The 12,750-nt window shown below is 43.2% G+C and overlaps 1 protein-coding gene across 14 annotated transcripts in view; it reads left to right on the top strand.

Moving 5' to 3' along the window:
• Nucleotides 1–12,750, top strand: part of PIK3C2G (phosphatidylinositol-4-phosphate 3-kinase catalytic subunit type 2 gamma) — a 370,973-nt gene that overhangs the window by 288,801 nt on the left and 69,422 nt on the right. For 13 of the 14 annotated variants that reach the window (XM_039544583.1, XM_039544571.1, XM_039544579.1 and 10 more), the window contains 2 exons: nt 9,835–10,027; nt 10,579–10,700. The exons of the other annotated variant lie outside the window; for it this stretch is intronic. In XM_039544583.1, the coding sequence (XP_039400517.1) occupies nt 9,835–10,027; nt 10,579–10,700 (315 nt within the window). The remainder of the gene's footprint in view (nt 1–9,834; nt 10,028–10,578; nt 10,701–12,750) is intronic. 14 annotated transcript variants of the gene reach the window in all.

The raw sequence follows: 12,750 nt of genomic DNA, 5'->3' as shown, positions 1-12,750 counted from the left end.
GAGATTGCTGCCTGTGATTTATTTTTGCAGGGCTCCCCGTGAGCCGGGGTCCTGGGCTGTAGCCTCTAAAGCCCCTGCCTTAATCCGACAGTGTCCACCACACAGAAATCCCCACCACAATCGGTGCCTTTGTCTCAATAGATAGGCCAAGCCCTGAATGCGCTTGTAAGCTGAATGAGCCACAAGTGTGGAGGCCCAGCCTGGGGAAAACTCACACTGTCACAGCTTGCGCTGTACTTGCTCTTGGGAAAGAGGACCATGGAGTATTGCCCAAAGGCAATATTAGAATTTTAATAAATGAGAGAAGGCCCTGAACCCAAACAATTGAATCAAATGCATTGCTCCTGTTAAATTCTCTCTGGAATTATCTAGATCTGCACCATGATGTCAGTCTGAACTGTGTTACTCAGACTTGTCTTTATGATGTGTTGAGAACAGAACACGGAAACAATACACTCCCAAAATTTGGAGAGGTTTGGATCGAGATACAAAACCTTTGGATCAGACCACAGTAGTTTGGAACTTCCAAAATTAAATGATTCCATTATTTTAGAACACAGCAAAGTCCCCAACTTCTCATTTTAACCCCTAGATTTTCCTTATTTTCCCATTGCCCTTTGATTACACAGTTTCATTTGTTTTTAATTTCTGCATGACTGTGATGGTGGTTTCCCATCCATCTCTCGCCCTCGCTTGGCGCCTGGACCCTCGTTGCTCCCTTCTGCTCGTGGCATCCGCTTCAGGACACTGCCCTCCGGCAGTTCCCCCCAGTCCATTCTCACCCTCTTCCAGGGGCCTAACAGCAGTCTTTCACCTGCCGCAGTGGCCAGCCAATCCCAAAGTCTAACTTCTTCCCTCAAGGGTATGGTGCGGTCCGATATGGCCACTTCCCATGGCCCGTTGCAATATAAGGGGAAAGGGGGGGACCCAGGCCTGCCCGCTACTCTGAGTCCCGACCCAGGGACCCTCTAGCGGCAGCCTCCCTGCCCTCCTTCTCTCCCCTCGCTTGCTGTCCGCTCTCCCTGGGTCACTTCCCCTCTGACCCTTTGCACCCTTTAGGCCCTTCCCTCAGGGCCTGCAGCCTGGCAGGTAGCAGGCTGGAATTCCCTTCAGCTCCCCCGGGCCCGCCCAGCACTGCGCTGTCCCACATGCTGGTCTCCTAGCTCAGGAGACAGACCTTCCCTGTTAGAGGTCTGGGAGAGACTGACTGCTCCTCTCCTGGGCAGCCCTTATATAGGGCTGAGCCCGGCCCTGATTTGCCACCTCCTGCCCAGCCCTGATTGGCTGCCACTTTGCGCAGCCTCTCTGTCCTGTTTTAGCCCCCCTTTCAAAGGGAGGTGGGGCACTCTCCCCACCACAATGACATTTAAGATCAATGTTGATCCCATCTCCTCTAATCCCTACTCACTCCCATCTCCTCACAATTTAAAGTATTGCCAAGCTGCAGCCTTGTATAGTGCAAGCACAGAGTAAAAACAAGTCCTGTTAATAGTAATGATAAGTTACATCCATGCATCCAACAGGGAATAGATCCCTTAATGATTTGCTCACAGTATAGCTGTATGCTTTCAGTGACTTGAAACAAAGGTCTGATTGTTAGAATTAGTGTCAAACAAGATCTTAAAACCCTGGAGAAATGTACAATTTTGCTACAGTGCATATTTTTTCTCTTTTAATGTAAATGAGGATTGTTTGCGCTGTCTGTGCATGTTACTCCAAGAAAATGCTCTCATTTCATCAGCTTAAATAAGCTTCATGGAACCAGTTAACTCATTGTCTGTTTGTCCCTATTTTAAATTTCTAATCATGGTTTAGCACATGTTAATTAACATGTTTTAACTAACACGTTTGTAAATTTTAATGTGGACAGGATGCCAAGACCTGCTGCTAGTCATGCTTAAACATATGACAGCCTCACTCTGCCAGTGCCTGAGCTAGATAGAGTATGTTTACACTGCATTTTGGGGTGTGGTTGCAGTTCATGTACACATACTCAAACTAGCTTTAATCTATCTCCTAGTCTATCTAACAGGAACCCCGTGACTCCAGATGTTACTTTGTCTTTATTTTCTTAGCTACTTCAATAAATGTTCATTATTTTTAAAAAGTCCCTGTCACGGGATTGCTGGCCCCTTTAAGAGAAATCTGTGCTAAAGCTATCCTAGAAGAGCTAATTTAAAGGGAATGATCTTATCTAGGCAGTTAGTTGAATAACGAACACTTGAGCCTGATAAAAGTTCGCCAGGGCTCAGTTGCAGAGAGGTGCTCACAGAGAGAAGCTCTCATAAGGGAGAGGAGCTCCCAGAGACCAAGGAGGAGGCAGTGCAACCCATGAGCCCAAGGGGAGAGACTTCATTTCCATTTAATAAAATAGAACCCCATCAGGGGAATTGTCTTACATCACTTCAGATTGTGTAGAATTCTTAAGGGGCCCTGAGAGAAAGGAAAGTGAGGTAGATAGTGCCTGCAGTACTAGCTCAGCAAAGATGTGCTACAGTGCGGGCACAACTTGTGACGAGTGGTACTAGAAGTGGGATTCTGCGATCATCTCCCATCAAGGAGGAATGACTGAGTGGCACAGTGCAGACACCTTCCTTGGCTGTGAGATTTTGATCCTCCCATGTCAGCATATGGAAGGGCAGCCACAGCTGTTGGAGTTCAGCTCCATTTTTCTTTGTTGGGAGTGGGGGTCTGAGCAGGCCCAGAGGCCTGTGAAGGAGGTTCCACAATGGTAAAGACTCAATTGTCATTGACACCGAAAGGGAAGAAGGTATAGGGCTCAACCAACTCTGTTTTGACTATGAGGAAGTGGGGCATGCAGGACGGGTTTGCCCCTGTAAAAACAATGATTGTAGAGCTGTCCTGGTTGTACTGAGCACCAGAGGAATGGGGGAGAGCCATGATGTCAAAGACACCCTGCCAGAAACTGCTGGCTATTGTGAAGTCTGAACAAAAGATGGTGGGGACCCAGTTTTGGTGCAAGAAAGTGTGATGTCCCAGGGACAGTCTGTCTTGGTTGTGGGGAGAATGGTCACATAGAAAGATGTTGCCCTGCTAAAAATTTTGACTTCAGGTAGATGCACTTTAATTATGAGGAAGATAGATCCTACAAGACACAGTGAATATGGAGTAGTCCAGGAAATCAGTCTGGGCATGTAAAATTAAAGGTAGGAAGATGGCTATGGGTTTCAAGCTTCTCATTGGTTAGGGTAGATACCCTCACGCTTCTCTCAGCCCCAGAGATGAGAGTTTGGGGATCTTGAATTATTTGGTAGAGGAACCAGAATGGGTTCCACTCAAAAGAAGGGTTCAACCAGCTAACCTGGGGGACAACAGGATTATGGGGTTGAGCAAACCAAAAAAAAGAGTCCAGGGATCTGAAGGTCCAAGGAAATGCTGGCAACAAGAACTATGATGTGACTATAAAACAATCTAAAAGCTGCAGGCCTTGATGGAAGCTTTCTATCAGGAGCTGGATGGCTGGGCAAAGATTCATGAGCCCGAAATCAAAGAGATTAGGTGGAAATACCCCCAGGCTATGGAGGGTCTGACTACACAGCTGGAATGAACTAGGCAAATAGAAGCAGACCTTGAAAGGGCAAAGCAGGCATGGGAGAGCAGGGCCGGCTTTAAGCTGATTCACCTGATTCCCTGGAATCGGCCCCCAAGCCGAAGAGAGCCCCACGCTGAAGAGGGCCCCGTGCCTAAGGGGGCCCTGCTCCGGGGTCTTTGGCGGCATTTTGGCGGCAGGGGGGGGTACTTCGGTGCCGCGGAAAACCCGGAGTGGACGCCCCGCTGCCGAGTATTCTAATCGGGCCCCACGGGTCACAAAGTCGGCCCTGTGGGAGAGTGAATGTGAAAGGCTGACCAATGAGATTAAGATGCCTCTACCTAGTAAAAGAAATACTTTGTACTCATGGAAGGAAGTGACAGAACCACAAGTCAGTTTGAAAAGTGGCTCAGGACAGCCAAATCAATTGGAGAACAAGTCATTTAAGCCAGAAGATAAACTGGCAGACCTGGGAGCCCACATGCAGATGACACAAGAGTCACTGCAGGAAGAAACCACCAGAAACCAAGTCTCATTACCCCAGTGGAAGAGATAGAGGATGAAAAGAAGTACTTAAAGGAACAGATGTCTGGAGGAGCTAAGTTAAACCTTGAGAAAGAAGTCTCCAACCTAAAAGATAGACATTTCCCCTCCAGACCAAGCAGTTATTCCAATTTTTCCTGTCTATCACAAGGACAAATGGGAAGTACTGAAATAGAAGTGAGAGAGAGATTGTTTTACCTGTTACCTGAACTGTTCAGTTTTGTCAACAACACCAAACATTGCATCTTTTGTTATTTAAGAAGAGCTCAAATAGTAAAATGATTAACACTGTCATAAATATTCTTGGGATGGATATTCCGTTTGTTAGGCTATTTTTCTTGTCCTTTCATATTTTGACCAAGCTGACTAATGCTACTGGAGGCTGGGCTCTAACCTACCAAGCCCTTTCAGAACTGTAAAGAGTTCTATGTTTTAGGAATTGTTATTGCTCTGGTTCTTCATTGAAGGCCCATTCTGTAATTTCTGTTGCATCTACACACCATTTTCCTTTGACCCCCAGCATTGGGTCACTGCACCATTATGAGCTGCAGCCACACATTTCCCAGATTACAGGTTTTGGGAGGGTCACTCTCCCATATTATGCATAAACATAGTGGTATTTGAGACTTAAACAAGAGTTTCAGAGTTTCTGCCTGCCCACACAAATAGTTGCCTATATGCTATTTTCAGTTTGAGCCTTGAAACTCAGTTTGATCTCCTCCTATTTCCCATCCCTTCTCTAGCCCCAGAAAACATTTTATCCACAGAACAGGGCACCCTTCCTTCTCCTGGAAAGAGATCTCCAAGTTTGGTTTACTGCAAAGTGCTATCTCCCTCAAATGTCACCATGATGTTGTGTGACATTTTAAAAAGTGTTCTTAAAATGATTTACAGTTATTTTAAATAGATTAAAATCGGTTCCATGCTATGACTGAAGAGTTTGAATTCATTGCAGTACACAAGAAACCCCATTGCTCCTGCCCATGAATGAGAGCTGCACAGTGGATCTGAAGATTAGCAGAAAATTAGCAATTCACATCTTCAAAAGCTTGACAGCGGGGGAGATGCTAAAGAAGTGTTAGCTGATGTATCTGTTTACTTTATTTATTAATGGAATAATTTATTATGCACCCATCGCTGCACAGGTCATGTGTGTAAATTCCAAACAATACCAACGACTGCAAAACTAGACCACCCTCATAACACAAATCCTCTGCCAGTCAGCAGAATCCCATTCTCCAGCTGGCAGCATATCCCTTAGCAATCCCCCAGCTAACTAAAACACCAGTGGAGGTTGATGACATCTGAAAGAGCAGAGACAAAACTACCATCTCAAAGTGTGCTCGCAGATGATTTACGGCAGCAGGCAATAATCACAGTGTGTACGCCACAAAGGAACAAAGACAAACTTCTGACTCTCCCCTGCCAAGCAGCCTCCACTGTAAAATGACAGGCTGAACAGATGTATCCCACACTGCATTCTAGGGAAGGCCAGGAGATGGGTAATCCTTCAACATATTGGTATTCACAGCTCTGCAACAGGCCCTAGACAGCAGGATGATTATTGCCCTAAATGGAATCCTCACTAAGATCCTATATACTCTCTGTGGAAAACAGACCAACTCAGGTTTTTCTTTCTAGTGGGCTTTACTGAAATTGAGTTAGTTTTGGTCCCATGGTTACATAATAGTAAGAGGCTAAGCTGGCTCTGCATCTGACAAGCTGATTCTTAACAGGCAGGGTCAGGTAAGGAAGGGCTGTGTGAAGCACTAAAATTGACAAGATGAGCAGAGTTGTTGAGCAAGGTTGGGAGAACTTGCAAATGAGTTTTCATGCTCATGTACATCCTTCCCTTTTCTCTTCCACTCACAGGGCCTATCAGGCTTCCTGCAGCCCTAGACTTGTAGGAACGACTGCAGCATTTGCTGTCAAGGGTTGAGAGAAAAGTCAGGATCAGGTCTTTGATATGGCTTAGCAATTCAAACATACTTAATACATTTGAGGGATGTTGGGGATCCAAATTGTGCGTATGTTTCTCTCCATAACGCCTGATTGCCCTTGAAGGTAAACCTTCAAAATGAGTTGTTCTGTCACAGGGCATGTGACCTCTTTCAGGTCCTCTACAGAGGCCCAACCATTATTACTCCATAGAGTCCAGGAGGAACTTCACATGTGCGGTAGCCAGGGGCGGCTCCAGGCACCAGCGCTCCAAGCGCGTGCCTGGGGCGGCAAGCCGCGGGGGGCACTCTGCTGGTCGCCGCTAGGGCAGCAGGCAGGATGCCTTCGGCAGCTTGCCTGCGGAGGGTCCACTGGTCCTGTGGCTTCGGTGGACCTCCCTCAGGCGTGCCTGTGGAGGGTCCGCTGGTCCCACAGCTTCAGCGGACCTCCCGCAGGCATGCCTGCGGGAGGTCTGCCGAAGACACGGGACCAGCGGCCCCTCCGTGCTTGGGGTGGCAAAATGTCTAGAGCCGCCCCTGGTGGTAACTCTCAGATGTCCTACTCAGGGCAGTTGTGATTGTGTGTTTGGGGCTGCCTAGCAGCCTCAGTTGCAATTTGCAAAGGTGCCTTTGAACACCTCAGCCTACATGGCGGAATCTCCAGAGACTTTCTTATGAGAAATTTCACTTCATCATATCTGGCGATGCCATGAGAACAGTCTTGCTGATACTACTGTATGGTGGCAGGTCCTGTCCCAGCTGGAATTAAAAAGCTGGGTAAGCTTCCTGGAACATTTCAAAACTTCAGTAATGAGTTCAGGCTTAACACAAAATTAGGCTGACGTCTGAGGCGAGGGATTCTTACTTCATATGTTAGGGACAAGATTTGCATTTTTGGCTAGAGATTTTGAGTGCCTCTGTTGTGAGAACCCGTGAAGAGGGCCTGGTTTGCAGAAAGCACTGAGCACCCACCCTCAGAATATCAGTTCCCTTTAGAGTTTCCCCAATTGGTCACCCAAAAGTTGAGCACTCCAAATCACTAGTTACTTGGGGAGATTTAGGCCAAACTTTATTTGCTCATCCTCACTTCAGAGAACAGCTTCCTAAGTCTCTGCGCACCCTGATTTGTGTAGGAGTTTAACAGTTCCTTAGGAATGCTGTGGATCACATATGAAATCCAAATTTAATTCAGCCATTAAGAGGCATAAAATTGGTATATGTGAATTACACTGAAAACTCAACTCACTTTTCTGAAAAGCAGGCCAGAAACTAAGCTGACTGCTAAAGGGATACTGTCAAGAAGAAAATTAAATTTTTGCCGGAAAATTATGTGCCAGCTACAGTTACAAGATTACTAGAACTAAAATCAGCCCTCTGTTTCATTTGCACATTTGTTAGCACTTTATATATAGTCAGTGTCACTCTTTCCCTATATAGTCCAGTATATAGATCTGTACGAGCAGTGCCTTGCAACCCCATGGAGCCCCATTGACTCTGTGTGAGTGAAGGGGTCCCCAGCACAGAACCAATTGCCTGATCAGAGCCCAAGCTTGTTTGCCTGTTGCAGAGAAGACACAAACATCAGCAGAACAGCAGAAAACACCTTCCAGCACATTGTTTTTAATGTGCTAGATGAATTGCTGCATTTTTTCTATATATGTATAATTTTTTCAAAAATTTAGTTGGTAGCGTCCCTTTTAAGTATTTAATAAAATAAATATTTTTTTCAGTTTAGGTATAAAGTAAAGGTATGTGATTAGCAATCTACAGGTTAAAATCATATGAGAGGTTTAATGGGCCCATAGAAAGAACAACAAACCATTAAAGAGATGAATTGCCTGAATTATGGTCCTCTGATATCAGCTGCTCTGCGATAGCAATAGTGTCTGAATACCAAGTTGGTTGTACACTGTAAGCAAAGGCATGTGTCATACAAGTTCGATTAAACTGAATAGTTTTTAGCTGTAAAATTAACATTATTCTCTCCCAGTAATACTCTGAATTTTCTGGCTGCTTTTCTATATCATGGTAGAGCTACAGATTCCACAACCCAAAACACATGCCAGTGATTTATCAAGTGATTAAACTACACTTTTTAAATATAACACTCTTTCCCCTAGGAACTAAAAAAAGAAAAGTTTCACAACCTTGAATATGGCCCAATTAATCAGCACTGTATTGATTTTTCAATAATATCCTAAATTAAGGTTTATTTTCTTGTTTTGCATGAGACTCCTAAATTGTTTCATTTCTAAAATGGGCTGTGTTTGACTCTTTCCGTAAAGCTTATTAAGTTGCTAATTACCTTGCCTTATTGGAAGATTATTTTGCTGATATTATGTTAAGAAAAAATATGTATCTTCACTTTCCACCCTTAGTCAGTTTAATGTGGATAATGTCTACATGATAAATTGCACATTTTGAGTGAATTCTGCATGCATGATTGAGGTTTTTTGCTTTGCATCTGGGCCTCTTCTTTGGGGTGTAGCTGCATTTGTGAAAGATACCAGAGTCTTCAGCCTGAATGTAAGAGGTCATGCAAACTTAGGTCTCAATTCAGAAAAGTGAGGTCTCAATTCAGAATTGCTATTCTCAATACAGCCCAAGCACATGCTTAACTTTAAGCATATGCTGAAGTCCTAAGTGAATGGGACTTAAAAAGGTGATTAAAGTTAAGCATGTGCTTAAGTACACTTCTGACTAGCAATAGATTTAAACATGTATTTGAGCCCAATTAGGATCCAACATTGGGAAAACTGTGGGACTCGTATAGTTTTTTGGGGGGATGTGTAGTTAAGCCTAAATGGTTGGCACTCCATAACATCAACAGCCATCCTGGATATCCCAGAAAGCTGACCCCAAAGTAGGGAAAGAGAGAGGAAACTTAACATCACAGTGAAAATAGATCCAATTGGCAACTGGATTTTAGGGGCTTCCTCTCCTCCTTCAAGGATTAGTGATATGATTTTGCAAGTGCCATTTTCCAAACAGAATTCACATTTGATCTGAAGAGGTGGTCATGCTTATTTGTATATAGTGCCTTTCATCCTGAAGGATCCCAAAGCTCTGGGAAGTGAGAACTGTGTTCTGGTTTATCTTGCATGGGAATAAAATGGGGAAAGATGGCATAGGGAAGTCTTTTTCCTTTTTATATCAGGGGGTAGTCGTGTTCGTCTGTATCCACAAAAACAAGGATTCTGGTGGCACCTTAAAGACTAATAGCTTTCATGGGTAAAAACCTCACTTAAATCTGTTAGTCTTAATCGTGCCACCGGAATCCTTGTTGTTTTCCTTCTTATGTAGCTACACAAAGGGAAAATAGGATCATGGGTTGAGATTTTTAAAGTCCACTAAGGGATCTAGCAACACAAACTCCTATCGGTGAATCACTGAATCAGCTTTGAGAGTCTCAACTTTGGTGCTGCTTCTCCCTGTGGCAAATGCTGCTTCTCGGCATGCAGGGAGGCATTGTGTGCATCTCTGCTCTCCAAAGCAGAGGTGGAGTGGGTCCAGGTAATCAGGAATAAAAGCCACTGAGATAAGTCAGGTGGGTTACTCAGGTTGTTAGCCTAGTGAATGTATTTTGTACTTTCCTGATAACACACCCAGCCCTAGTCCTTTGGAGATTGATGGAATAACTTATCCGAACTGGGCTCAACTGCTGTACGAGAGTGTGTGTGTTGTGTGTGTGTTTGATTTTTAGTTGCATTCATAGCAGCAGGCATCAGGAAATGGAAGCAAAGGAAAATATATGCATGAAGAGAAGCATTTACATTTGATCTTATTTTTGTTTTGTTTTCTCAGGAAAATAAAGGAAAGTTTAGAGTGCTTCCCTGTCAAACTCAACAACCTAATCCATACACTCGCACAAATGTTAGCCACGGGCTTTGCCAAGCCTACAGATTCACAGAGTGTTCCTCGGGAATCCAACATGCTGGATGCAGAGAGGTCAATTGCCCAAGCAACCATTTTAGGGTTCAGCAAAAAGCCTGACTCTGTATGTATTTCGCTCTCCGCTTGCCCTCTTTTCGCTTGATCTTTAACTACTCTTCCTTTAGCTTGCATGCTCTCCTGCCTCGGTTATATAAAATGTGCTTATGCCACAATGAAAGGATCATGGAATGAGCAGCAGTGCCATAAGCAATGAGATTCTGGAGGGAAATAAAACCAGGCAGAGAGCTATTAGTGGGGAGCCATTAGGAGAACGGTTCCTGCCCTATAGTGAAAAATAAATCAAGAGCTAATTATAACACCCATAAGGAAAGCATGGCACAAAATTAGGAAGCCTGACAGAAACTGCTGTATGCTGCTTGAATGGAGCATTATTAGTTTTTTCACTCAGTGGTGATATTTCAGTGTTTGAACTGCATCCCATCTAGACAACTTCCTTTTTATACAGCTATGCCTATAAATTAGAAATTGCATTATCAGGCACTTTGGAGCTACATTACAGAAAGGTTTTTCTTTGTTGAAATTTCCCTGTAGTTCTGCATGTGCCTTTTTGGCATCAGCCTCTCTCTAATCATTTCTATTTTTTCCCCAATGCAGCTATATTTAGTCCAGGTGGTGCAAACCTGCCAGGTGGTCACCTTTGTGGAAAAATCATTCGAACAATTTTCAAAACTTCACAGCCATCTACAGAAGCAATTTCCATCACATACCCTCCCGGAGTAAGACAACACATTAGTCCTCATTATTCTGCTGTTAAATGGCTCTCGCTAAGTACAAGCAAAAATGTGAAGAATATGTGGTTGTTATATTTGCTAGCAACACAAATTCTGCCTCTAAGGCACTCGAAGCTTTCATGTCTATCATAGGATCTAGGGAAAATTGATCCTAGTCTGTTGTGACAGCCTAATTTTGCTACATTCTAGTTATCCACAGCCACCTGTGATGTATATTTTTTTCACCCATTATTTTCAAGGCAGATTTATTTCTGGAAGTGGGATGATTTAGCAACAAATGGCTGAGCCTTTCTTTTTGGAGAATGCATGTGTATGGGTGAGGAGAGGAGGGGTTAGGGCCTGATCCTTTTTTTTTCTTTTCTTAAGTGAAGGGAAGAACTGTCATTGACTTCATTGGGACCATGATTGGGCCTTAAATCAGCTTTCTTTACATCAGCTACTGTGCAAAAGTGTTAGCAAAAATACTTCATTATAGCAACACAGGTGTTTACGTGCTGGGTCAGATCAAGGTCAGTCTAATCCAGTATCCTGTTCCTGACAGTGGCCAGTTGTGTAACAACCCTGACACAGATAGCTGAGGCATTATCTCCCTCCTCACCCACCACATTAGGTCTCCTCCTAGCCCTAGCCTCTAACAGAGAATGCCTTGAGCCCTGAAGCATGAAGTTCAACATCTCTTCCAAAAATTGTATTATGATAATTCTGGGTATTAATATCTATATACATGTCCAGTCTTGTTTGGAATCTCACTAAGTTCTTGCTCTCAATGACTTCCTGTTGCCAATGAATTCCACAGATTAATTATGTGCTGTATGGAAAAGTGTGTCCTTTACCATGGCCATGGATTCTGGACATGTCAGAAACATCACATATATCATTACTCACCAATATTGACACCACTGAAAGCAAAGCAGACATTCCTTTATCAGTCATGCTAACCCATCCAATGGAATTCCCTTCTCTCTACAATCTCAGCTGAAGGAAAAGCAAATACTTGGCCACAAAAATGAGTAGTTTATTTGATTGTAAATACTGGGAAACTCAGGCTCAGATGGGCTTGAAAAATACAAAAGTCTCTGGTGTTTGAACTGAAGTAAATGGACCAAAGTCATCATGGTTTGACTGGGGATGGGCAACAACCACAAATTTTATATCCAAATTTGGTCTTCCCCAAAAATGTGAAACAGGTTAATTCTAGAGAAAGGTGAAGGAAAGATTCAGATCCCTTAGTTTCTCATCGCTCAGATCTGGAGTTTTGATTGGCCGATTATAATTTGAATGCTAGTTGCAATATTCTAATTGGGATCTGAATAGCGAGGGTGTTTGAATCAGGGTTTCCATTTGAGCCCATACATAGTTCTAACTATTGAATTATAAAATAAAATTGCAAAAAGCAGCTATTTCTATCAGTGTTCTTCATGAGCACAGACCTTTGAAAGGGGGAAAAGGAGTTTTATATAAATCTATCCAAATCTGTAATGTGACTTGTTAAAATATTAGTATCTTTAAAAAGTACTTGCAAGGCTTTTAAATTACCAGGATATGTTTTCCAGAAACCTCAAAAAGTCAATACCTCATTCTAAACCTGTTTAAGAGCTTCATAACTGTGCTATCAAAATTCAGTCTCAGCAATAACTTGTCACCTCATGATCTTGTCCCAAGAGTGAATTCTCTTTACAATTTTTCTTTAAAATGTTCTTTTAAGTTAAACAGCATTTTTTAAAACTGATGTTTTTCAGTTTGAGGATCTTTGTGCATTCCAGCTTTGATTTTAATAAATAAGATGACAAATTATTTCCTTACTATGGTCTTATCATTGGAACTGCCATACCAGATCAGAACATTAGTCTGTCTATGTGGTACACAACTCCAGCATTGGCCTGTGCCATATGTTTCAGAGGAAGGAAAAAGGCCGGTTCCATAATGTACCTACAGTATCAGTTTGAAGCTGTATGATTAAAAAACAAAATGACTGCTTTTTAACTTTGAAAAGAATTTCCGCATGAATATTGTTACGAACACTAAAAATGGTATA

This window comes from Mauremys reevesii, linkage group 1 (genome assembly GCF_016161935.1).
Source record: "Mauremys reevesii isolate NIE-2019 linkage group 1, ASM1616193v1, whole genome shotgun sequence".
In the NCBI taxonomy this organism is placed as follows: Eukaryota; Metazoa; Chordata; order Testudines; family Geoemydidae; genus Mauremys; species Mauremys reevesii.
Note: the sequence above shows the minus strand (reverse complement) of the source record. Positions and strands in the feature narration are given on the sequence as shown.